Below are 26,128 nucleotides of genomic sequence, written 5' to 3' on the forward strand. Positions count from 1 at the left end.
AATACAAAACGGTGCCTATGAAGTTTCAGTGGTTAGATAACACAATATTCAAACTGCAGACTTGTTTTTTTTATATATTTGTATTTGTGCCCAATATTTCTTTTTTGTAGAAAAGTATAATTTTGATCAAGATGTCTTAAATAGAAACTATAGACAAAATTATGTTCATTTATTAAGACCACATTTTAAAATAAAATTAAAAACAAATATTTTATCACAGATTATATGATATTCAAACAAATGTAACTGATTTTATTTCTTACTAGCTTTTATTAAGTGTATCCACTCGTAACTTATTATTGACAATAATTCGGGTTCTAAGCAATGTATACCTATATTAGATTTAAGTAAGACATACTCATATAAGCTCTACAAAGCTGTGAAAACGGCATCAAAATTCATCAGGCAATTCTTGCGTGTTGTGCGAACAAACATACACAGATAAAAAAAATGTTTTGGCTTTATTATTCCCAGAACGACTCCATTTACAGTTTTACTATATGTTTATGTATAGATAGATTTTCCTACGTCGATGATATTATTCTTGTATTTTTTAAATTGTTCATGATTGAATAAAAAAAAAAAATATCTACAAATAGTTTCCTTGACTGTTGCCTTTTAAATTAGCCAAACTATTGTAGATTTCTATGTGCAACTACATAAAACCAAGGTTTATTAAAATTATATCTAATTATACCTATTTTATTATGTATTGAAAATAATTCATGTGGAAAGAAAAATATTTAACTTGGAATATATTACTTTCCCACTAGCAGTTGTGAATAACATATATACTAGACTCTGTATTATAAAAATATATCTTTTAAATTCAATAATTCAGAACTGAGATATCCAAATCTACCAATCGGTTCATCTGTATCAATGCCACAGATAATATTTGTAGTAACATAAATTAAACTAATTTATACTCCACTGTTTGCATTGGGAAAATGTATGTTCATATTATGATTCACATTCAGAAAACTCAGTCTTAACAAAAGAACTTATTGCCGATGATTCAATAGGTAGGCAGCGCAGTTCTGCTTCTCCCACCAAAGCCCCAATTTGCATCCGTAAATGCACTTGCTCGTGTTTCGGCAGTTTTTTTATTATTCTGGACATGGAGTAGAAATATAGGTCTGTTTCGTCCATCTCGTTCAGAGAAAGCTGTTTTTTCTGACAGTATTTCGAATCTATTTTATGTTTCTGGGCCAACAGTATATTAGTACTATCCTCAGAGTCTTTGCTATTGTAATTTTCATATGTGTTGCTCTCTTCATTGTCGAATGTTGTATCATCTGAATCATTCAGGAATGTTATAGGTTCACTGTCATCCTGTGAATTATCTTCTGCCATCATGTCCATTTCGGCCAAATTTTTATGGGATAATGTGAAGTGGTCTATGAAGGATAGGAGGTTGGCTCTTTTCATTGCCGCTTCTCCAATTGTAATGATTCTTCCTTTGCGTCTAATATAGTAATCTCTTACGTAACACCATCTCTTGTAGCATTCAGTCTCTGCAAGTAATTTTAGAATTCGATTTGAAATATTTTAAGTAATGTCATTAAATCTTATAATAGATTTCAATTTTGACATGAGTGGGTTTTGTTCAGGATATGGGTAGAATACATAAATAATTATAAATATATATGGACAAATCATACATATTGAGTTCAAAGCCCCAAAGTACGAAACTTGTTTTATGGGATACCAACTTAATGATACTATATTTTATAACATCAAAACCACAAATTTAATAGTAAAGTTCATCACAGATTTGGTGCAACAGGCTGGTTATATTTTCAACTAGCTGTTGCGAGGGGCTCTGCCCATGGAAGCCTATGTTTGACCTTGAGTCAGTTACTATGTATATTTCAAATTCCATCAAAATGGGTTTAGCAGTCTAGCTGTAAAAACAGGACAGACTTGGTCAATTATAATATTTTAAATGTTTAAAAATAGGTTTGCCTTAGAGTAGCGGTACAAGGATCAATAGGTAACTTTGATTCCAAAGTCTGTTAGGTTAGGTTTGTAAGCATACCTGTTTTATTTATAGTCTTGCCTACTTCCCGCCACAACTTTCGTTTGGCGTTTGTCTGTCTGTAGTTTTTATGTCTTACATTGTATAAAATGTCGTGGCCACGCACGAATTTTATTAAAATTTCGTCTTCATCACTGGTCCAGACGACTTTCATTTTAAAAGTTAAAGTTTAATAGCGAAAAAAATTGGAAGAATTTAGGCGGTGTATCCCTTGGCACAGTCATGCAATTTTTTGGCTTATATAGACTTAACGCCACCGCTATTTTATGCTACGGTGTCGAGAAACTACGCCATCTTTTTCCATAGTTTCCGTGACGTAATTTGACGCCACGCTATGAAGCGACCGCTAAAAGTCGGCGCCACTTTTCAAGAGATAACAAGACAAATCACAGTTTTCACTTGTTTTCATTATTATGTAATACAAACCAATAACATATTCGTTCAGTTGTATAAGTGGCTTCTTACATGGTAATAATCAGTATCGTTTTTGTTTTAAATAATATAACCTAAAAAACCTTTCGTTTTTCAAAATCTTTACTTCATATCTTATAAAGTCAATTTTGTCAGCCTTGCTGTCAGACAAATTGACATTGACCAGATAAGGCACTGACGAAGTCGTAGACAGCCCAGTGCATTATTCGCTTGTAAAGAAACCCGGTGGTGGTGGAGCTTTGTTTTTTGCTATATATATAAGTATATCTGTGAGTTATACGTCCAATATATTATAGTTTTATTTGGTCTTTCATAAAGTTTACTTGGAAGTACTTAATAAAATAAAAATCCTTAAAATCACTATCAAACAAAGTGACTCTGCCAGATCGCGATAAACTCAAAAACTACTGAACGGATTTTTCTGCGGTTTTCACCAAATAGGCAGTATGATTGGAGTCTGAGGAACGTTTAATACTAATTGATTGATAGAACATGATCAATATCTACCTGAATAGGATAGATAGCGGTGCCTAGACTCTTTTACATAATATTCATGTATGGTCGGTGGATGGATCATTCATTTGGTAAGGACACAGATTTACAAACATTGTAATGTTTAATATCTGTGGGTAAGGAAAAGGGCGCCTGGATTGGTATGTTCATGAAAATAAAATACATAACTTTATTCAAGTCAGTATATTTGTTAAAAAAAATCGTACATTGTCATACGACCGATATAGTTCCAGAACCCCATTGTATCAAAATATAGTAATAATAAAAAGTTAGGCAGCTACAACAATGGGGTAGATATGAAACATATATCGATATAGATAATATATAGGATGCTGTAAGCGTAAGGCTGGCCGTACATTTAGATTTATTAATATTTAAACAAATAATAATATACGGTCGCACTTAAAGCGAAAATAAAATAAAAATAGCACCGAAAACGGACGGAATGGCAAAAGCACTGGAATGTCTAATCTATCTAACTTAAAAAATATGGCAACGAATCCAATTCTAAAAAATAAGTAAGTAAAAAAAGATTTAGCTCTGTTATAAAACTCGAATACGTTGTGTGTATATAATTTAATTTGCCCACGTAGAGTAAATTAAAAAATATAACACGTCACTAATAAAATGTCGTTATAGATATTCAATACAAAAGACTTGGCTGTATGGGCTAGTACCCTTTGCCTCCTCAATAAAACGAGGCAATAAACAAAAAAAAAATGTCGATACGGATCGATCGATTGTGAATTAACAAAGAAAAAGATTGATGTTTAGAAATAATAGCCCGCCACCTATTCAGAAAAAAAAACCTGTAAAATCACTTTTGTATCCGTTTCTTTCGTATTTTTTTATGTAATAGTTATTATTAAAATGATTCAAAATGTTTGATTGTTTTTCGATATTGGCAACAAATCGAAACAAAAAAAAACAAACAAAGCAGCAATCTGCACGATCTACATAAACACATAAAATAGTACTTAATAAGTACTTACCTACTTTTAAAATGCCCGAGGTAGATTTTACAGGCCTCTTTTTGCAACCCCTAAAAGTTATTCGACGTTTCATAGTCGATATGTATTAATATTAAGTACGTAATGCAAGGCAACCATTATTGTTTAACGAATTATCACAAAAATTACACATAAATACATTTTAAATTGCCTTAATTTTATTGGTAAACTATACTTACTTAACTTGACTTCGTTGTGATGCTGAACACAACATTTTTTTTTAAAATAGGTAGTTATACATATAGTTATATTACGATAGTTTCGATCAAATCATTTTTGTCAATTTATGTACATTTTTTAAACACTCTTCCAAACAAAATAATTCTTTTTCGAATTAAAAAAAGAACTACATTACTGGACTATTTATGGCAGTAGGTACTTACATAAGTACAAAATTCTGTATTTTGTTTATGATATTCTTTTCTCAATACTTCTCACGCACAGTTTTAAAAAGTCAAAATGTAGACTATTTACGTAGGTACCTACACAGTTATACAGAACTGTGATGGAAAAAAAATAACATTTCTAATAGTCTAGCGGCTAGTGTATACGTTTTCACAATTTTCAAAATTCGTTGTTTCTTTTTTATTATTTTAACTAGTATGCGAATATCCTGTATTAGTGTAAGGGCCGCTGTATAACGAGCTGCCGGTCCTGGAGTAAGTCTTAGGGTCCCTACGCCTGGCCAAGATGAAAGCGATGGCTGCTATCACGCAGATCATTAGGATGACGCCAGCAACGCAAATACCAATAGCAAAGTTCCGTTGCGAAATGCAGATCTCGTCTTCTTTCTGTAAAAAAAAAGCTATAGTTAAAATGGCGCACACACCAGCACTTTGAAAAATATGTCATAGATTGTTTTTAGTTTAGTTTTTAGTTTATTGGCTGAACACGTTCGCGCCTCTCGTACTTCTCTCAGTAGATCGTTATCACGGCTTCTCCCTCAACCATGGAGCGTTGGAGCCCAGGGATCGCTTCCAATTTTTTCTCTTGCACTCGGTCTTCGGCATCCTTAGTTGTCATTTCCACCACTTTTCCATCACTTAGACCATTTGTCACGCATATCATCTTTGACGACTTCAAGCCGGCACTGGGCTTCCCTTCTGCTAGTGCCATGGAAGCGGCATGGCCCGACATTTGTTCTCCAGGTGCCTACGTAATTTCCTACACCGCCACACTTATATACCTCTTCTTATTTCCCTGTCATTATATCTATCAGCGTATATCTTGCTTCCGCCGCCATTGAGTTTCGGAGCACAGGGTCCACTTTCCTACTTTTCTCTTCCACTTCCCACCATCTTGTCGGAATCCTCAGTTGCCAGACCAATGGCTTGATCGTGTAATACGACGACCTCGGTGGCGCAGTGGTAAAGTTCTTGCCACTGAACCGAGAGGTCCCGGGTTCGATACCCGGTCGGGTAATGATGGAAAACGATATTTTTCTGATTGGCCCGGGTCTTGGATGTTTATCTATATATATATATTTGTTATAAAATATAGTACCGTTGAGTTAGCATCCCATAACACAAGTTTCGAACTTACTTTGGGGCTAGCTCAATCTGTGTGGTTTGTCCTAATATATTTATTTATTTATTATTGATTATATGCTGCGAATTCACCAAATAATATATCTGGAATTCGTACCTTTTCACTGGTGACCTCATCATTATCAGCGGAATCAGCCTCGTTGACGTATAATCCTGAGAATACTTCAACAGTAGCCGGCGACCCCTCTTCAGACTGCCTGCGCGTGCGCTGGCGCTGTTTATGCGCACACGGCTCCTGGAAACAATTTTATGAGGCCGTAAATAAGAAAGATTCGAGAAAAACTATGAGAAAAGAAAGAAAAACTATCACATCTATATTTTTTTTCGTATTGTCGCCGACCCGGTTTTGCAAAGCCTTAGGTACTTGCCGTTTTTAATGCCAGTTACTGAACTAAGACACATGCCCACGCGAGTGCGTGAACATTGCATGATTTGTATGAGTGATTTTATTTGCCACAATGAAAAACCAGCAATGTATACCGAATCCGCTAAAGTTCGGCGAACTTGGGGGCTCACCATCCACTTTGCGACGTAAACTGATCTGCACCGCTCAAGTTAATTTTTAGTTTTTAGTCGATATGAATGCGATTCTGTTCAGGTTCCTAAATTGAACTGAGTTACATTGGAATCGCTCCGTAAAAGTTGATGGTGGGCCCGCTGGTCTGCGACAGTGGTGCTGGCATTAAAGATATAGCTACTTACACAGTCAGTAGGATGGTTGAGGTCGCACAACTTGACCTCACAGGTGTAATACACGCTGGCCGTGTATGGGAACTTGTGCGCGGGGAACGACACGCCCGCCTCTTGCTTGTCTGTCGAGTACTGGAACATCCCCATTATTTCACCGTCTAGCGGACAGCTGGAACAAAGATAAAGTTCATACTAAGTAATACTGTTTGTAGTATACATAATAGTGTTTGCGTGGTTGTCTTGGCAATCGGAGCATTGCGAAGTAAATATATATAATAACAAATCAACTTGGGGCAAATAGATTTTTTAGTATGTTTGTAACGCGATAACTTTCGAACCTAAGTTTCGAACCGTTGTTGGTCTGATTTTGATGACATTTACAAGGTAAGTAGGTATGTAACAAAAACAAAATCGGTTAATTATAGCTTTTCACGCAGTTTTGTAAAAACTCATCAAAAATTTGTTGTGTTCGAAAGGTCTATCTTCGCGGCGAACAACAGTTACCTACGCAAGTAGTAATACTAGGAATCGTGTCGCGCATGAGTTTGTATACCAATCTGACTCATTTATAGTGGTTTCATAGGCGGAAACACGGGTTGACGATGACATGTGTATGCGGTTACTTGTAAGTGGCGGTGGTAGTTGTAAAAGTCATGTCAGATGTCTTTAGGTTAGGATAAAATCTTAGAGAGCATATAATTTTGCTACTTGCGTAAAAGTTATTTAATTATGCGTAAAAGTTACCCAAATTAGTACAATGCACAAGGAACTAAAGAACCAATTCTTTGGTTCCTTGTGCATTGTTTTAATTTGAGATTAGTTTGTTTTAGCAATGAAACCTACTTAGGTATGTAATGTTAGATGTTGAGGAAAATTAAAGCAAAAAGTCATTCATAAAATTAATTCATTTAATTTACCAACAAGGTGATCATATGCTACAAATAAAATTATTTAAATTAATATCACAATAACTTAATACAGATACTTTCACAACAAAAATACTTAACACTCACTTCATAACAAAAAATAATTGATTCTTCATCATCTAATCGACTTCTTCTACGGTAGGGCCGCTGTTCTGTTCATAGCCCCCTGGCATTCCTCCGGGTATGCCTTGGCCGGCGCCACCACCGTGCATCTTCGTCATGACAGGAGTGCAGATTCGCTGGACATCTTTGAGACGATGCTCGTATTCCTCCTTCTCAGCCAAGGTGTTGTTATCCAGCCATTTCAAAGCATCATCGCACGCACTACGAGCCGTCCCTTTGTCTCCCTCGCTCAATTTGTCTCCAGCCTCATCAACTGCTTGTTTCACACTGAAGACGTAAGATTCTAGTTGGTTCCGCGCGGCCACTCGCTGTCTCTGTTTCTCGTCCTCTTCTTTATACCTCTCTGCTTCATTCAGCATCCTTTCGATCTCCGCTTGCGAGAGTCGACCTTTATCATTCTTAATGACGATGTTCTTGCTGCGGCCAGTGCTGTTTTCCTTCGCGGATACATTCAGGATTCCGTTCGCGTCCATGTCAAAGGTGACTTCAATTTGTGGGACGCCGCGCGGGGCCGGTGGAATGCCAGTCAAGTCAAATCTACCCAGTAAGTTGTTGTCTTTCGTCATCGCTCTTTCTCCTTCGTAAACTTGGATGGTAACTGCTGGCTGGTTGTCGGAATATGTAGAGAAGATTTGGGATTGCTTGCAGGGAATCTTGGAGTTTCGCTCGACGATCTTAGACATCACTCCGCCAGCGGTTTCGATGCCCAATGACAGCGGCGCCACGTCCACCAATAGCACGTCTTGGATCTTAGAATCTGTGGAGCCGCTCAAGATGGCCGCCTGCACCGCCGCGCCATACGCGACTGCCTCGTCCGGGTTGATGGAAAGATTCAATTTCTTGCCACAGAAGAAGTTCTGGAGAAGGCTCTGGACTTTTGGGATGCGAGTGGATCCGCCACGAGGACGACATCGTGGATTTGGCTCTTGTCTAGTTTAGCATCTTTCAACGCTTTTTCGATCGGGTCCAGAGTACCGCGGAAGAGATCCGCGCAGAGTTCTTCGAAGCGTGCGCGGGATACTCTAGTGTAGAAGTCGATACCTTCATACAATGCGTCGATCTCGATGGTAGCTTCAGTGCTCGAAGAAAGTGTGCGTTTCGCGCGCTCCGCTGCAGTGCGGAGTCGCCTCAACGCGCGAGAATTTGATTTCAAGTCCTTTTTGTACTTGCGCTTGAATTCTTCAGCGAGGTGGTTGACTAATCTGTTGTCGAAGTCCTCACCGCCGAGATGGGTGTCGCCGGCTGTTGACTTGACTTCGAACAGCGAGCCTTCGTCGATGGTAAGCACGGAAACGTCGAAAGTGCCGCCGCCGAGGTCGAAGATGAGCACATTTCTCTCGCCTTTCAAGTTCTTGTCGAGGCCGTAAGCGAGCGCGGCCGCGGTCGGCTCATTGATGATGCGTAGAACGTTAAGGCCAGCAATGGCGCCAGCATCCTTGGTTGCCTGACGCTGGGAGTCATTGAAATAAGCCGGCACTGTGACCACCGCGTCGCGCACTGATGTTCCTATATAGGCCTCCGCAGTCTCCTTCATTTTTGTGAGGACCATGCTGCTGATTTCTTCAGGCGCGAATCGCTTCGTTTCACCCTTGAACTCGACTTGGATCTTCGGTTTGCTGCAGTCGTTGATCACCTTGAAGGGCCAGTGTTTCATGTCCGCCTGGATTTTAGGGTCGTCGAATTTCCTCCCGATGAGTCGTTTTGCGTCGAAGACTGTGTTGTTGGGGTTCAGGGCGACTTGATTCTTAGCTGCATCGCCGATGAGTCGCTCTGTGTCCGAGAAAGCGACGTATGACGGCGTGGTGCGATTGCCCTGGTCATTGGCGATGATTTCCACGTTCCCGTGCTGCCAAACTCCGACGCAGGAGTAGGTGGTTCCAAGATCTATTCCTACAGCTGGCATTATGTGTTTTTTATCTTCTTGCAACGTTGAAAAAATTCTAATAATCACTTGCGTAATAACTCCGGTTTGATTTAACTTTTCGTCTTGCTTCGTTTGTGTTTCAAACAATACTGCCGTTCCCGCGCACCGAATCGCCTATTTATATCAAGCGAATCGGCTTCGAGCTCATTCGAGAAAATTCCACCCTTTGCAAGAATCGACCAATAGGGAGTGAGATGTTGTGGAACATTCTCGAACTTTCTCGTCGAAGAGCCAATAGGAAACCTTGCTAGAAAGAGAAAGCAACAATAACAATGAATTAATGACGTTTTAGGGTTGTCAGCTTGCAAAAGTTACCTATGTTTTAGGCAGACTTGTTGAAATTATTATATTTGTTTAAAAATAAATAATTTTTGTCTTATTTTTTATACGCATTTCTTTTTTATTTTATATCCTTAAATACACAAATTTAATTTGTGAAATTATTTAAAAGTGTTTAAATAACTTACGTTGCGTATCAAGTTTTAATACATTTTAAATATATTTAAAATGTTGTGCCCTCTGCCAAATGGTGTTTACGTTACAAGAAAATTCATTATCAATTTTAACAATAAAAAATATAAGTATAAATTATTGTAAATTAGAATAACAAGAAAACATTATTATTTCATAACTTTATGAAACACGTTTTTCTTAACACAATGTTTGTGCGTTTTAATATTTGTTTTCAAGCTCTTATACAAGATTTTTAATATAGGTTTCCGGGTAATTTTCAATTATATAATAGTCACCCTGGTTAGCTAACGGGGGGAATTATAAGGCAGTCTATTCACGTAGGTAGTTCATTTAATCTCAAACAATATTTTATTATTCAATATTATTTACTTTGGATATGTTCCAATCCAAAGATGATGTCACATGATGTACTTATAAATATTTTATGAATTTAGTGGTAATTTTTTTACATTTTTTTTTAAATAATTTGATTGGCGAATGTTGTTCAATATTGTGTTTTCAAAATATGCTTTTAAAATATTCAAGACTTAATTTGAAAGAACATAAAAACAATATACTCGTATAATGACACCTAAATTCTTCTGGGGGAAAAGAACATTCTGTGTTAGCTGCTTTCTTCCCAGGCAAATAAAAAAAAACAATCAAGGCAAAAGGGAAATAACTAGATATTCTTCGCTTAGACGATAAGCTAGCATTTAATTTCAATTCCACCAATAAGCAAACCATACAGAAAACTTGGCCTTCGAGTGTAGTAACTATTGGCTCTGTTTACTCCTAAGGGATAAAAGATGTGATACTGATGTGACACTGATGTGATAATGTCCGATGTCATGAACATTGAATGGCTATTTAGTGTTTGTTTGATAAAATTAACTTTACCTACTGGGTGAGTTATTACGTAGGTACCTAAATGCTAGTCAAAACGAAACAAATGAAATTAAAATCATTTTAATGGTAAAAGTTGTAGTCAATAGTTTCTTCAATTTCATTTGAATATCAGGTCAATAAATTTAAATTCAAAATTTGAATTATACATAATTATTGAAATTGGAATTTAATAACTGTTTTACATAAATCTATTAAAAACAAAAATAAGCACAACAGATTTTTTTATGTAGAGGTGTTAAATATTTTATCATTAGGAAAGTTCGTGAATGGCAAGTCTTAGTGTGGGGCGTGGGGGAGAAGTTTCGAGTAACTTCGAGATCATGACAGCGCGCGAAAGAGATAGAAATATTGTTTTGTTTTGGGGTGCGTGGAGCAGGGTCAAGGTCACCCATCCCTTATCAGCTGTTGCGCAGCAAATTCGTGCTGATATTTGTTGTGGTACCTATCTATTTTAAATATTTTTTTCTTTCGGAATTTGTTATTAGGGGCCGTTTTTTACTTTCGGAATTTGTTCATTAATTTGTCCATTATTCACGTGGTGTAATTAAATTTAATGACTAACCCCCCCTTTCCCCCACCCAAAATCACAAGTAATTTTTGGTAATTACTGTTAAATTGTGAATGTGGTATCTTAAACCCCCATCTCCCCTTGTAATATTTCCTGATTTTTGTTGAATCCCCTTCCCCCTTTCAACCCCTCACATGATTAAAGGACTACCCCTTAGGTAAATAGTTTTGGTACACTCCTATTTTCTTACGAGTCCTATCTTAACATGTAAGTAACAATCTTCACAGTAGCTACTTATTGTTGAATTTTGTTGAAAATAATTCAAATAGGTATTATTTCAAATCAATCGCGAAAGTTATTTCCTTATAGGTAAGTGTATTTTAATTAATATTTATATAAATACGAAAGTCTGTATATCTGTTCGCTTTCACGACTAAACCGCTGGACCGATTTTGATGAAATTTCTTATGCATGTTGTTAACGATCACGTTCAAATATAAGCTACCTATTTTTTTTTTCAAAAAGGATTCTCTAATTATTTTAATGAGGGGGTGAAAGTTTGTATGAAAATCATCTCTGGTAGTCCAGCTAATCCTTGACTTCGCCCTCGCAGAGACCAGCAGCTCGAACTGACGCTGCATCTCCAACGTGTCATGCTTCCATCTGGGTCATGCTTCAATCTCCACTTTCATTATAAGTAGAAAGTACTCTGTGATCTCCACGCTTTCTGCCTGTGGCGACATCTACTACGCCACAAGCATAACACGGACTAAACGTTAGACAGATAGATGGCGCAATGGTCGAATCTGTGTAGAAATGAAGAAGCCTAGAACGTGCAGTTAAAGCGTTTACGATTGGACGCATGAATATAGCAACGCACCTAGCGGAAAGATCTTCCCTCTGTGACGGTTGAACATAACACATCTATCCACGCAATCTAGCCGTACCTATACTTATAGAGTGTGGTGGACTCACCCATCATCGGCGATGAGGCTCTGCTCTGCCCAGCCCAGTCCATCTTTGACTTCGCACTCAGACACCAGCAGCCCAAACTGCCGCTGCTTCTCCAGCGTCACCACCAGAGTCAGGGTGTCGCCAATCTTCACGCTGGACGCTATCTGGAATTTCATTTTTTCTCAAATAATGTCTTATTATCTTAGCTTATATCTATTTCATTTTTGGTCAGAAGCCTTTGCGTAAAAAGAAACCTTAGGTTTTCAAGAATTGGCGGCAATTTTACGACTGATTGCCCGCGCGATTGACTTCAACCTTCTGGCCATTGCCCCAGCAGATAATGATTGACTATATGCAGGCACTCCATATCCTACTACGTACAAGGCTTTTTAGAAAACCTTGAAGTTTTTTGGAGATGTCGCCTATCAGGCAAAGCAATCCTGAAGCGAATTGCAGTGGCGAACTTCGACTTCAAATTTTTAATATTTTAAATGTCTAAGTTAACTTAGTCAAATCTCTTTATCTTCATATCGATATTTATGTTAGTTTTAGTCAATAGTAGCTTATACCTGATTATCCTTAGGATCCCCTTTATAAATCTTCATGGTCACAGACGGCAACAAGCCAGACTCCTCGTCGAACTGGTCGCTGTAAGAACACAGACCACATTTTTATGATTAGGTATGTTCTTGCATCTTCAAACAAAGAAAAAAATCTTTTCAAGGAGGTCAGTTGTGTTTGCTGACCCCGGGCTTCGTGGCGATACAGCCCTTGATGCAACCGGTAACATGCGAGGACTGGGACATTGTTTCATTAGGTGAAGATTTGATGGACTCTTTCCTAGCTTCCAGTTAAAGTTTTAAAAACGAACTTAACTGAAGGACTAAGTTAGTCACGAGACAAGACATACGTATCAGTTCTACACGTATGTCTTGTCTCGTAACTAACTTCAGGCTTCATAAAGAAAGCGTATAGAGAGCATTTCATCTTATAAATTCTAGCTTCAGTTGCCAACTTACATATTGTTATGATGCTCGTCCTAGCTCAGTCTGTCAGCTCTAGAACGGTACAGATGGAACAGCGTAATGTCCCGTCTCCTGTAGCGACATCTGACGTGGTGTCTGTGACTATCTTCAGTTGCCAACTTACATGTTGTTGTGAAGATCGTCCGAACTCAGCCTGTCAGCTCTAGGCCGGTACAGGTGGAACTGCGTGATGTCCCGTCTCCTGTAGCGACATCTGACGTGGTAGCCGCGACCTTGGCCCGTGACTAACTTCAGGTGGGGCTGGACGATGATGTTGTTGTAGTACTCGACTGTGCCGTCGTCCTGCAAAGTGAAGTTAGTCAATAGTTGAATAGTAAATTGAGGTTACGTATTATTATTACGCACTCCCCGGACTTCGCGACGTAACAACCTTGAATGCAACTGTGATTATTTAGTAACATGAAAGAGAGGCAAGGGAGTTTTTATATATGCATTTATGGTCTTGTCAAGACACAGTCGATAAGAACAAGACCTTCCGATCTTATTCAAGTAGCATTGACAACAAAATACAAATAGGAAAAACATTAACGTTAGCTGCCTTTATTAGGCCAAAAACATTAGTTATAATACTTTTTGAGCGGTAAACACTCGTCAGACAGAGTGTGGGCGACTTCACGCACCAACAATAGGAGGAAATGACGTCACTTCCGTCATGAAATTAGGAAGGATGTGGCTGCAGAATCGGTAATGCAATAACGGTTATTCAATTGCATTCAATTAATTAAAAATTAACTTTAAATCGCTAATATAAAGTGTTGTAGCAATGAAGTCAAATCAGATAGGTAGGTGTTGTTTTTTTCATGTGTCAAAAACAAAAAAAAATATATATAGGGCTTGTTAGAAAGTGGGCACAAGTGACGTCACAAACGCAGGAGTCAAAAAGCATTTTAATTATACTCCAATGAGAACGAGGAAAAACAAAATTTTACTATAAATAAAATTGAACAATCAAAGTGACATTGATGATTTTCGTGTTTTGTTATGTGAATGCATTTTTACATGTTATTTTATACACTGGCAACTATTACATTGGTCAAAGACAGTGGAACGTCGAGATAAAATTGACACGACATGTGTTATTCGTAGGATCAGGTATATATAATACTGCATGAGATTACATGGTTTACAAAATGTGTAAGTTTCGTCACGTATTCTGGAATTCCTCCTAAACGATTTAACGGAAAATATTACAATATAAATATTTATCTGGCCAGACCATGTTTGCGAGTTGAAGGAGGAAAGGTAGCCAAAGAATTGGGATAATAATTATGTTATGAACCAGGTTATGAACATTGGACGGTCTCAAAAATGCCCGCTTATCTTGACTAATCCATACTATTATTATAAAGAGGTAAGCGTTTGTGAGTTTGTATATTTGAGGGGGTAATCTCCTAAACTACCGAGCCGATTTCAAAAATTCTTTCACCATTAGAAAGATACATTTTTCAATATTGCTATAGGCTATATTTTATCTTAAAGCACATGGGAACATTTGACGCGCATGTCGTTCTTTCCTTTTCATTACAATTTGCATGAGTGAGATCGACTATGTGCTATTTCACTCGAGTTAGTGGTAATGCGTGAGATAGTGATATGTTACGCGTGTTGCCCAGTGTATTCGTAGCTTAAAATTCCCACGGGAGCGAAGCCCCGGGCACCATCAACTACTGGGCGCATTTTGATGATATTTGGCACAGTAATAGACGAAAGCTTTAGAAACCTTAGGCTATTTTATTATAACCGAAGCCGGGGCGGGCGGCTAGTGTGCTAATATAATCAAATCGCTGTACCTATCTGAATACGTTCTAGTGAGAGCCAGCCAAGTTCACAAACCACAGCTTCAGGTCAGTTATACTGATTTAGTAAACAAAATAAAGAAATGATTCAAGAATTTCATAATAATAAGTAGATAAGTAGCTTGGAAACAGGTATACATGGAGAAAGACAAGTGACCTTTAGATGACCTTGCAGAGGCGGCGTGGAGCTGTGAGCCGATCTAGTTGTGACTTTTTAATTCGCATATTGGGAGTATAAAAATACAAAATGGTTTCTCCCACAGCATAGACTGATAAAAAGTTCTACTTACCACATAGCGAGATTTTTGTATAGGCAAAGCTGCATTTTCAACATCATCTCAAGCTAACCTACACATAATTCTTTTTACAGCGACCAAATTACAATGATTCTGGATAACTTATATATTTTGCCACCTTACCTACTTTTTTTACTTGGTTCCAGCTGAAAATCATCGCCTTGGCTCGATACCATGGCACCATGCTGAGCTGGTCGCCATTTCGGTTGACATATTGTATTCGATCTATATTCGATACTCTTTTGTACTTTATGTGTTTGCCGAATAAATGATTTCTTTCTTTCTTTCAAAAACTTGCATGCAGTTGACAGTACTTTAAAAATACTACCTATTGTATGAAAGGGACCACGTCCTATCAAACAGGTAGGTGTATGAACGGGACTTTCACATATATACTTAGCACGAAACTTTTTTATTTCATGTTGCTGACGTTTCAACGACCTTGCAGTCGCCGTGGCATGTGTATTTATGTGTTTAAAAGCGCGAAAGTTTAAAAAGCACTTTTTGCTAAACAGCTGTTAAAGATCTCCACTTGTAAATCTACATTATGTCGAAAAGACAATGAATGAAACACATTGCGTCTATTCGTTTGTTACACTAGTCGGTTCCCACGACTTCGTCCGCGTTAAACGCAACACGACACGAATGTATAAGTCAAACTAAAATTGAGTGTCATTATAATACAATTACTGGAATTTTCCCCACCAGATTATGCTAAGTAGTTGTCGTACGAGGCGACTATGGGATAGAATGAAATTTACGGTAGATAGGGAAGCAATAGTAGAAGGGAACAGCATTCCCAAAGAGGGTTGAAAATATTCGAGATAGAGCGTTGCTAGTATCCGGGCGTAGAGTCGTTGAGGAGTTCCCTCGTCGGGAGCCGTTTCTGGGTACATCGTCAAGTCATGCCTATCATAATAATGCACTGTCATCCAAACTTGTGTACAAAATTTCAGCTCAATCGGTTGATTATATCTGCTTAAAAATTTAGTTACAATATTCCACCAGAGCATACATCCTATCCTAACAAATCCTAATCCCAACTAATATTATAAATGCGAAAGTAAGCTTGTTTGTTAGGTGAAAGAGATAGGGTAGCTTTCATCCCGGAAAATTAACGCGGGTGAAGCCGCGTGCAAAATCTATTACTTACATACACTGAAAGCTAAATAGAAGCTTGTATAAATTAATTCTGTCCATGATAGCTAGCTACTATGGTTACACAACCGTGACTAACATAGAAAATGAGTGTGTAGGTGTTATATTACTGGTTTTACATTGCTAGACCATTTATGATTAAGTTTTAGAGGCTACCATATGCGAAATGCCAATGGTGGAATAAGAACATCTTATATCGACGGTTGAAAGGCGGTCCAAGCGACAATTTTTGCAATATTTAGTTATAACATTATAAATTTAGTAATGAGTCACAATTTTTCGAAATATAAAAACTTAATTCTCGGTGGCGCAGTGGTAAAGTGCTTGCGCCTCCGAACCGAGAGGTCCCGGTTTCGATCACCGGTAGGGTCATGATGGAAAATGATCTTTTTCTGATTGGCCCGGGTCTTGGATGTTTATCTATATATGTATATGTTATAAAATATAGTATCGTTGAGTTAGTATCCCCTAACACAAGTCTAGAACATACATACATTGGGGCTAGCTCAATATGTGTGATTTGTCCTAATAATATATTTATTTATATTAGTATTATAAATGCGAAAGTCTATATGTCTGGTACACTTTCCGATTTTGACGAAATTTGGTATGCAATATATGTATATAGACATTACATCAACCCCTAAACAAATAACCGAAAAAATGTACGTAACGTACGTGTACTCGTAGATTAGAGAAAGGTTTTAATTCAGTTTGAACTTGTTGAGGCATCGCTGCATCCAGACCCAGACTCCAGAAATGACGCAATACATATCTATCTAGCTGCGCCCCGGAGCTAAGCTCCCGTGGGAGTTTGGGGGATAAAAAGTTCCTTATGTGTCATTTCAGGTTATATTCCACCTGTGTACCAAATTTCATAACAATCCGTCCAGTAGATTTTGCGTAATAGGTAACAAAACATCACACATACATCCTCACAAACATTCGCATTTATAATATTAGTAGGATAGAACTAATTTACACTACTTAGGTAGGTACACGAGTAGAATAGTAACTGGGATAAGTACTTACCTAGATATATCTTATCCCGAAATTTCGAAAAGTGAAGTTCTTTCTTATCGAATACAATGTTATTCTTAATACCGGTGTCAGATTTTATTTTAATAGCCTAAAGGCATCTGACATGACTTTTATAAATACCTACGTACATCTAGTACTAAGAAGTAGTCGCATATAAGTCAGATTGGTATACAAACTCATTGGGCACGAGTAGGATTCGAACCGGGGACCATTTGAACACAGACTGACGGACAACTAGACCATCATCTCTTAAGTTACTTATATAAAAAATCTATTAATATTTTTAAGTATTCTAGCTAGTTTAGTTGCAAACACATGATGAGCCTATCCACGTATTGTCGGTCCTAAAGTGCCTTAACCCATGTTACGCCATCGTGACATATGAATATTCTAACAGCGCGTGGGCACGCATGCGCGGGACAGGGAAATGCAGCGATGCACTTTCAATATTAAATAAGGGATTCATGACTGGAGTAGACATACACGAAACTATATGTATATATCTTATATGCAAAATGGCGCCGAATCTTTATGATGTTTTAATAAAGTATACATAATTTGATACATGGTTTATTGGTGTATCGAAATAAATAATGATTTCAAATGTTCTCCAACTATTTTCACACCAATGATAATGCCCCAATGCTATGTTCGGGCGTGAAAGACAGACAAACATAATTTCACAGTTCATATCTATAAATAAATAAATATATTAGGACAAATATTTATAGATATGAACTGTGAAATTATGTCCACCCAAGTCCTGGGTCAATCAGAAAAAGATCATTTTCCATCATGACCCGACCGGGGATCGAACCTGGGACCTCTCGGTTCAGAGGCAAGCACTTTACCACTGCGCCACCGAGGCCGTCAGTATAATCTAATCATAATCTATACTTATAATATAACTGTAATGAGCGGTGTCAGTACATAGGAGATGTAAATGAAAAATAATTATGTGGGGTCGTTATGGGACTGACAGAACTCAAAACAAATTTATTTAGATTGGTCTTTCTGTAAGTTTGTTTACGTATCACGCAATAACTACTGGATCTACTATCCGCATCCAATTATGCGTATTTCAAAGTTGTACAGCGGATGGTCTAACTTAAAATCTGGTATAGGTTTCATAGCGATACGTTGCTTAGAACCCGAGATGTTGACAATAATATGTTATAAAAGCGGACGCACAAAACAAACGCGAGCGAAGCCGAGGGCAAAAGCTAGTGGATAATATTAGTTCGTATAGGCTATTATCGGATAGTTACCGAGATTAAACAACCCGATGAAAGTAAGAAACAAAAGATCTAACTACTTATTACGTAAAATTGCGTCGAAGTAGGTCAATCTCCTTTAACTCGATCGCAAACCGGCTGGCTTGCCTGCAGTCACAGAATCCCATAAGTTTCTCCATGATTTAAAAAATGGTATATGTGAGCATATATACGAGTACCTATATCGATTTAATAATATTGTTAACTTATATTGTTAAATATGATAAATTATATAATTTACTTTCCTTGTATAAGTTACCTTCCATAAGAAATTTTAATGTGTTAGGTAGGTACGTTACCGTAACATACAAAATATGTAAAACTTTCTATATACCTTTAAGAGTTCTGAGAAAGGGTCAATAATGTATTTATTCGATTTCAAAAGATTTCATAATTCGCTCTTTCGCGTCGTAAATTTGAAAAAAACGTTAATTATATTTTGTTATAGTCAAAATCAAAGTTAAAAAGCATTTATTCAAAAATTTGACTTTCTCGTGCACATATATTACACAGTAATTTCTCCAAAAGCTACAAACTACACTACACTACACTTTGGAATACCAAGAAATGCTGAAAGAAACTCATTTAGATAAATCGTTATATGGTTGTTAGTCTGTTTTACGAGTGAGTTAGCTTCTACTCAACGCCTATTTATTGTTTTCAACTTCACACCCCCATTACACAAGACTTTCACTTGTGGACTTACAAATTAAATAACACACATTACATCAGACAATGGTGTTGATCCGAGAAGTTAGCAAGAAATAAGGACTAGCTGTTGCTGGCGGCTTCACTCGCGTACATTACGAATCTATTTTCTAATACAGCGCCAATCTGGTTACACATTTCAGTTCCCTTTCAAAAAAGCGAGAGGCAAGTTATACATTAAAAAAAAAACTTAAGTACAGTCGAACATTCTATGATAAGTTGGAGCGTATTTCCATTGCTGAATCTCGCAGCGTCGTCATGTTGACATCCGTCGACGTATCAGCGCAGAACAACGTAGGAATCATGTAAAGCTTCGACGTACGTCAACTCATGTCACTGTCAAACCCTATAGAAAACAACGGAGCGCGACTGAGCGATGTAACATTTTTTTACTTTGCATGGATTGATGACATTTTACCTACGAATTTGCAAAAAAAAATGTGTAGTTTGATGTGCCGATGACTGTACTTACATTCAATATTATGGATGAAGTAATATGCCAGATGAAAGGCACGCCGTTGATATTATGCAAGTTAAGTAGTCGTAAAAAACATAGTGACTTATAATAGACAGAAATAGATTAATTTGTTTTGCACATAATGTTTATATTGATTTGTGCGGCGTATGGTTCCCGCCTCAGTGCAGGACTCGTCCCTCTCTTGGATTGCATAGGTATAGTGCATTGCATAATTCCGAAAATGGGTATATTCCGAAATTTTTAAAAAATCTACTAATCTGAACGATATTTCCTTGTTGCCAACATTAATCTGGCCGCCATCTTATTGGCCTGGCCGCATTATGGTCGTGAGGTGAGGCATTAGTGTCAAGAATAGTCAGTAGCATCAAGTTTTCAAGTTCTAGTGTTTTTCGCGCCATTTTTCTTTATTTTAATATCCCCAAGTTAGTTCGTAATTTCCCTTATAGACGAAAAAATATGATTCGACATTTTAAATGCTTGATTTGAAGAATCTAATAACATGTTTAAGATTTTTATACAATTACTAATACATTATTTTATTGAGTAGGTACACAGAGGTAAAATGATAATGACATTAAATTTAAAATAACTTCGAGTAATTAACCGAAACATGGACGTAGAGTCATCTCTTAGGAGTTTCTGTCGGAATTACCATTATTCAATACGTTACGAGGTTATCACTATGATGTCATTCTCCGTATATAGAAACTTGTCTTGTGAGTACGTCATGTATAATGGAGAAATTAATTATAGTCCTATTATCATTGTTTGTTGACAAATAGTGATTTGTCATAACTACCAGTCGGTGGATATGACATCGAGGGTGGCATCAAGGGATTAAGTTTTATCATATCTATCATTCACATTACGGGGAAGCGACTTAGTTTTATAAAACAAAATCGCTTCCCGCTCTTTGCCTATGTATGCTTAGATCTTTAAAACTATGCAACGGATTTGGTGCGGTTTTTTAATATAGTTAAAGTGATTCAAGGAGAAGATTTAGATGTGTAGTTTATTATGTTTTTACCCGAGCAAAGCTGAGACGGGCCGATAATTTATCTAAAATCATATCCCTATGCGCGGACGTTTATAATTAACACAACTGAAAGATGAAAACAATGCAAAAAGCTATTCAAACTTAATGTATTGGACACTATTACCGATGTATAGAGTTCAATGCAGTGTAACATGAAATTCGGGTGACTGTACATGCAAATATAAGATCTTGACAGTAAAAAATGATAATCACTGTGACCTTAATAGTTGTACAAATCAATTTTGTATGAGCCGCCTCGAGGTGGTGCGGTTTTGACAACAAATCGCTTTATACAGTTAGAGTAATTGTTTCACAGTTACATACAATAAGTAAAATAAGTTTGTAACTGAAAATTAAAGAATATTATTCCTACAGGAGACCTAAGGGCTTTTATTTTATGCAAAGTGTTTTTTTTAAATCCTGACATAGTTACTTGATTTGTTAAAGCTTTGCTAAATGACCAATGCTTGCCCCTGAACCGAGAGGTCCCGGGTTCGATCCCCGCATGATGAAAAGTGATCTTTTTCTGATTGGCCCGGCTCTTGGATGTTTATCTATATATATATTTGTTATAAAATATAGTATCGTTGAGTTAGTATCCCGTAACACAAGTCTCGAACTTACTTTGGGGCTAGCTCAATCTGTGTAATTTGTCCTAATATATTAATTAATTTATAACCTATAATATTTATAACAAATAATGAAAAAAAAGACATGAACGAAGTAACTTCATTATTATTTTGTCGTTTTAAAAATCAATCTTAAAATATTTTTCCCGCTAAAAGCAACGTCAAAAGATTGTCATAAGTACCTTATGCATTAACTTTTTTCTCGATGAATCGCTAAGTGATCTAACGTCGAGTTCCGTAGACTCACGATTTCGTGATGAATAAGTATATTTCGCTTCCTAGTGGTGTGAGGCAATCAAACAATATTTAATAATGAATAACAATTGTGAAACAAAAATATTTCGTTACTTTTTTTTCTGTCAAAGTCAAAGCATAAGCATTTATTTAGAAATTAAACATTAGCCACAGACTCAAATATAAGTAATATTGATATATGTTAACTTCAAAACCTTAGCCAAGTTATCACGTCAAATTTTAAAGAGTCATGCCTGTAGATGTATACCTAATCATAAATCTATGTCTGAAATCGGTCTCAAGTAATGTTATTTATTTGTCTATTGGTTAGTTTGCTACGTATCATTGTGGAAACAATAAATACACGAAGAGCCAACCCACACAGGCTCTGGAAGGTGAACAAATATTGACAAACGGCAAACACTGAAGACCTTTTGAAGAACACTGCTTTATCTTAAATCCACAAGCAAAAACTTGACATGAATGTAAATAGAATATTTTTTGGACTTTTGTTCTGGTTGACGGTTTTAAGATTTGTTTGGAAAACATATTTGGTTTGGTTTCTTTGAGAATTAACTTTAAAAAGTGGAAGTAAGAAGTGTTGTTACATAATGATACGCATTGGTTATTTAAATAATAAAAGGTGAAAAATAAAGTTTGTGATTTTATGTGTAGGGACAAAGTTAGTATTAGAAAAAGAATGTATGAAATTTCGATGTCGTCAACGTACGTCAGTTTCAAATAAACAACGGAACTACGCGCTGCGTCGTCGCAACGGTGCGCGACTCAGCTATGAGGCATGGACCTCATCAGAATAGATAAATACTGGATGACGTGAGCACAAGTCCCGATTTATAACAAAAAAAATCAGTAAAAAAATAAATAGTTACGTCACGGATGCAACATATTGGCATAATAATTGCGTTGTCAATTTTTCTCCCTAAAAAAGTATGGTGAAAGCATATAGACACTCACGTTATCAGTGGACATAGTGTTGCAGCCCTTGAGAGGTACAGTGTACTGCAGATCCCCTCGAGCACTGACGTACTCCCGGAGACACGAAGAGTTGCTGCCCAGCCCTGCAGGGTACACGATGCCGTTGAAGGTTTCCAGCTCACTGCGGAATGAGATATACTGTTAGTGTATTCTATAGTGTTGATGAGTAGTATTCATTAATTCTAATTGGATTTTATTAAATGTTGACAGTTCTGTTGTATATTCTGTTTTGTTGTATTTTGCATGCCTGGCCTGGTTAAATGCGGGAAATTAATTTTAATATGACACCAAATTGTTTACCGCATTAATAGCAAAATAAAGTTTAATTTAAAGTCTTGCTAAAGGCTAAACAGCCACCGGCGTCGGCAAAGCAGTCAGGGTTGTCACCATATACACAGATATATGAACATTATATCGATGTAATAATATTATTCAAATGTGTGACCATGTATGAAAAACGTGGCTGTAATAATATATTTATAGTACCTATGCCCAATAGTTAGAGCTTTTAGTTTAGCTACCAAAGCGTCAAACGGTGGGCCGTAAAAACTAAAAGGTTTAATTTTTAATGAATTTATTATAGTCATTTTTGCGAGTTGATAAATAAAGAAGAGAGAGAATAAGAATATGAAAGCTGAGTGTGAATGCTCACGCGCGTCGTTATTTCCCCAGAAGTATTTAGGGAAATACCTATTTACGGCAGCGGTAGGAGAAGTGGCTGTGGGCTGAGTGTAATAGGGTTATAATTTATGCCATCCGTGGCCCGATCATAAATTAAAACAAACTAAAACTTAACGTCGCGTCGTAATTCTCATTGTTTCTAGAGAATAAAATGCCTTGAAGTAAGTAGGCACTGGTTTTTACAAAATAAACCAGCCATTACTAAGTATCCTCAGGAATTCAAAACAAAGTAAAATGGCAGAATGCCCTTTGCTTCTTTTGCCTCGAAATAAAAAGTTGAATTGTCTCTGAACTGAATCGCATACCTACATTGAGTTATATTCCATGATATACTAGACTAGTCAAATACGTCTTTCGATATTTTTTACGAAAATAATATTTTGTAGACATATTAGTTACAATCAAGTAACACATTACTTGATTTTAATTGTGTATTTTAATAAAAAATGTGATGAAATTTTTAATACGAAAATAAAGGGTCGCACATTTTACTCAAATAGGTTGTTAACCGTCAACTGCAGACCAGAAAGTTTGTTAATACGTGTCAATTGTCCAGTGGACTTTGATTACATCTGGCATGTATGTTAACATTACTGGTAATTTTTATATTAACAGCATACAAACAGCATGCGGCCTACCTGATGGGAAGTGGTCACCGCAGCCTATGGACTTTGTGGCCTAGGGTCTTTTGCTATTTGTACCTTGTAATTACACTGCTCTCACCTTTCAAACCGGTACAACAAATATTGTTTGGAATAGATGAAAGTATAATACCAATGCAGTCGATCTTGGAACCTAGGTATCTCTGGTATATGGAATACTGTTATCTGCTCGAAACCATCCCATAAACATGGTCTGTACTAATATAAAATAAAAATACAAAATCTTTTATAAGTGAAACAAGTCTCCGTACAAACCTGTCTAAGTGCGAGGCGTGCGGCATATGTGCGAGCGTAACAGTGACATGCATGCTGTCTCGCTCGCACGCTACCGTCAGCGTGTCCAGCGGCGCGAGCGCGCCCGGCCATGTCGTCGTCTCAGTCTCTGCTGTCGCTACTGTAGTCACTGACAGTTCTGGAAATAAGGCAATTTGTGAAATTGCCGGTCTGTGTGGCCATTTGAGGAATGACTAGTAATTTCTAGTAATACACGTTTTGCACTAAGTTGAGCAAATTCGTTTTTATGTAAGTTTTGTTTAGGTTTCATTGGAGTTCTTCGATATTCTTGGCACCTTTATAAATAAAAGTTCAGAAAGTAGCTTTAATCTTATTAAATTATACAGTTTATTTATTTTAATTGTATTAGTAGGTCATTGTCGAACCTCAACGAAAGTACCGCGACTGGACTATAATTAGGAGCACCCAAGACAGGCGAGCTTATGAGGAGAGTGATGTGTATAGTACAGTCAACAGAACATCAACGTACACAAATTAATTGCAAACTCGCCATTATTACCGCGCCATATAAGTTCATGCAGGGTAATTTGATGTGCTGTTGACAGACAGTGTGTACGTATGTATTAGATTAGCTGTTTAAGTGGAAAATCCCTGTGAAAAGAAAATTATCTGTTCTATAGAAAATTAAATCCTTAACTTGTGGATGTTGCTGGCAACACAAGTAGATTTATTATTTTTTAATTTTTATAAGGTTGTTGTTACTCTGAACTGTATTTGGAGTTAAACAAGATCCTAACAGTGGAAAATGTATGGATTAGCTGATTTTTTCTTCACGATTTCAAGATTGCTTCGATACGAAAAGTTCTTCAGTGCATACCATGGACTGAACATTTAGAGAAAATATGCCAAAGTATATGAAATCACCCTGTATAGTTTCATTGTCACTAACTAGTACCAACAAAAGTTCCATGATGCAACCACTGATACTAGCGTCTCGCCCCAGCTTCGTTCGGGTTCCTAAAACCATAATAAAATGTAGCCGATGTCACTCCTGAAGCTTTCGCCTATATCTGTGCCAGATTTTATTAAAATCCGATTTTGAGTTTATTCTTTACAAACAAAAATATAGTTTCTCTTTGTAATAATTTAGTATGGATTTGATTTACTCCGTTCATCTAGAAGTACTTGCATTTGCATTGTGAGCATGCATTTGTCGGCGTTATGAAATTGAGAAAATAATTTTCAAGGATTTGGCGTGAATCAGGAGATATTCTGAGTCACCGGTATCTGTCGTAATCATAAATTAGTGGTAGATTTCATATTGTTCTGAGTATAGAATGACAAGGATGTTTTGAGCTACCTAATACGTGAGTACCTACCTTCACGAGCGTTTGAACGCGGCGTGTAGCGTTTCATTAGGGTCCGACAATATTTTTGAATAAATAATAATATTTTTTAATTAAACGTTTGTAAAATTAACATTGTACCAGTACTCTACTTATTTATAAAATAGGGCAATTAAATTGATTACTGTTTATGATTCAAATTTATATAACTAAATAAATATATTAGGACAAATCACACAGATTGAGTTAGCTCTAAAGTAAGTTCGAGACTTGTGTTATGGGATACTCAACGATACTATATTTTATAACAAATACATATATAGATAAACCTCCAAGACACGGGCCAATCTGAAAAAGATCATTTTCCATCATGACCTGACCGGGGATCGAACCCTCGGGGACCTCTCGGTTCTGTGGTAAGAACTATACCACTGCGCCACCGAGGTCGTCGATCGCCAATAAAAACCATAAAAAGTGATGACA

The 26,128-nt window shown here is 36.9% G+C and overlaps 2 protein-coding genes and 1 pseudogene across 2 annotated transcripts in view; all 3 read right to left on the reverse strand.

The window, feature by feature from the left end:
• Positions 1-152: 152 nt before the first annotated feature.
• LOC128681372 (uncharacterized) lies at positions 153-2,590 on the reverse strand. Its single transcript, XM_053765199.2, has 2 exons — positions 2,042-2,590; positions 153-1,517 (listed from the first exon to the last, which is right to left on the reverse strand). The coding sequence occupies exons 1-2, from the start codon at positions 2,193-2,195 to the stop codon at positions 964-966; spliced, it is 708 nt and encodes a 235-aa protein (XP_053621174.1). The 5' UTR covers positions 2,196-2,590; the 3' UTR covers positions 153-963.
• A 564-nt stretch (positions 2,591-3,154) lies between these two features.
• pio (piopio) overlaps positions 3,155-26,128 on the reverse strand; it is a 51,715-nt gene continuing 28,741 nt past the window's right edge. Inside the window, exons 3-10 of the mRNA XM_053765196.1 lie at positions 24,321-24,477; positions 22,702-22,843; positions 13,180-13,358; positions 12,600-12,678; positions 12,052-12,194; positions 6,246-6,402; positions 5,641-5,778; positions 3,155-4,787 (exon numbers count right to left, since the gene is read on the reverse strand). Of these exons, the coding sequence (XP_053621171.1) occupies positions 4,590-4,787; positions 5,641-5,778; positions 6,246-6,402; positions 12,052-12,194; positions 12,600-12,678; positions 13,180-13,358; positions 22,702-22,843; positions 24,321-24,477 (1,193 nt within the window). The 3' untranslated portion in view covers positions 3,155-4,589. The remainder of the gene's footprint in view (positions 4,788-5,640; positions 5,779-6,245; positions 6,403-12,051; positions 12,195-12,599; positions 12,679-13,179; positions 13,359-22,701; positions 22,844-24,320; positions 24,478-26,128) is intronic.
• On the reverse strand, positions 7,128-9,412 carry LOC128681366 (major heat shock 70 kDa protein Ba-like; annotated as a pseudogene).

The sequence above is a fragment of the Plodia interpunctella genome, chromosome 27 (assembly GCF_027563975.2).
Source record: "Plodia interpunctella isolate USDA-ARS_2022_Savannah chromosome 27, ilPloInte3.2, whole genome shotgun sequence".
Lineage (NCBI taxonomy): Eukaryota > Metazoa > Arthropoda > Insecta > Lepidoptera > Pyralidae > Plodia > Plodia interpunctella.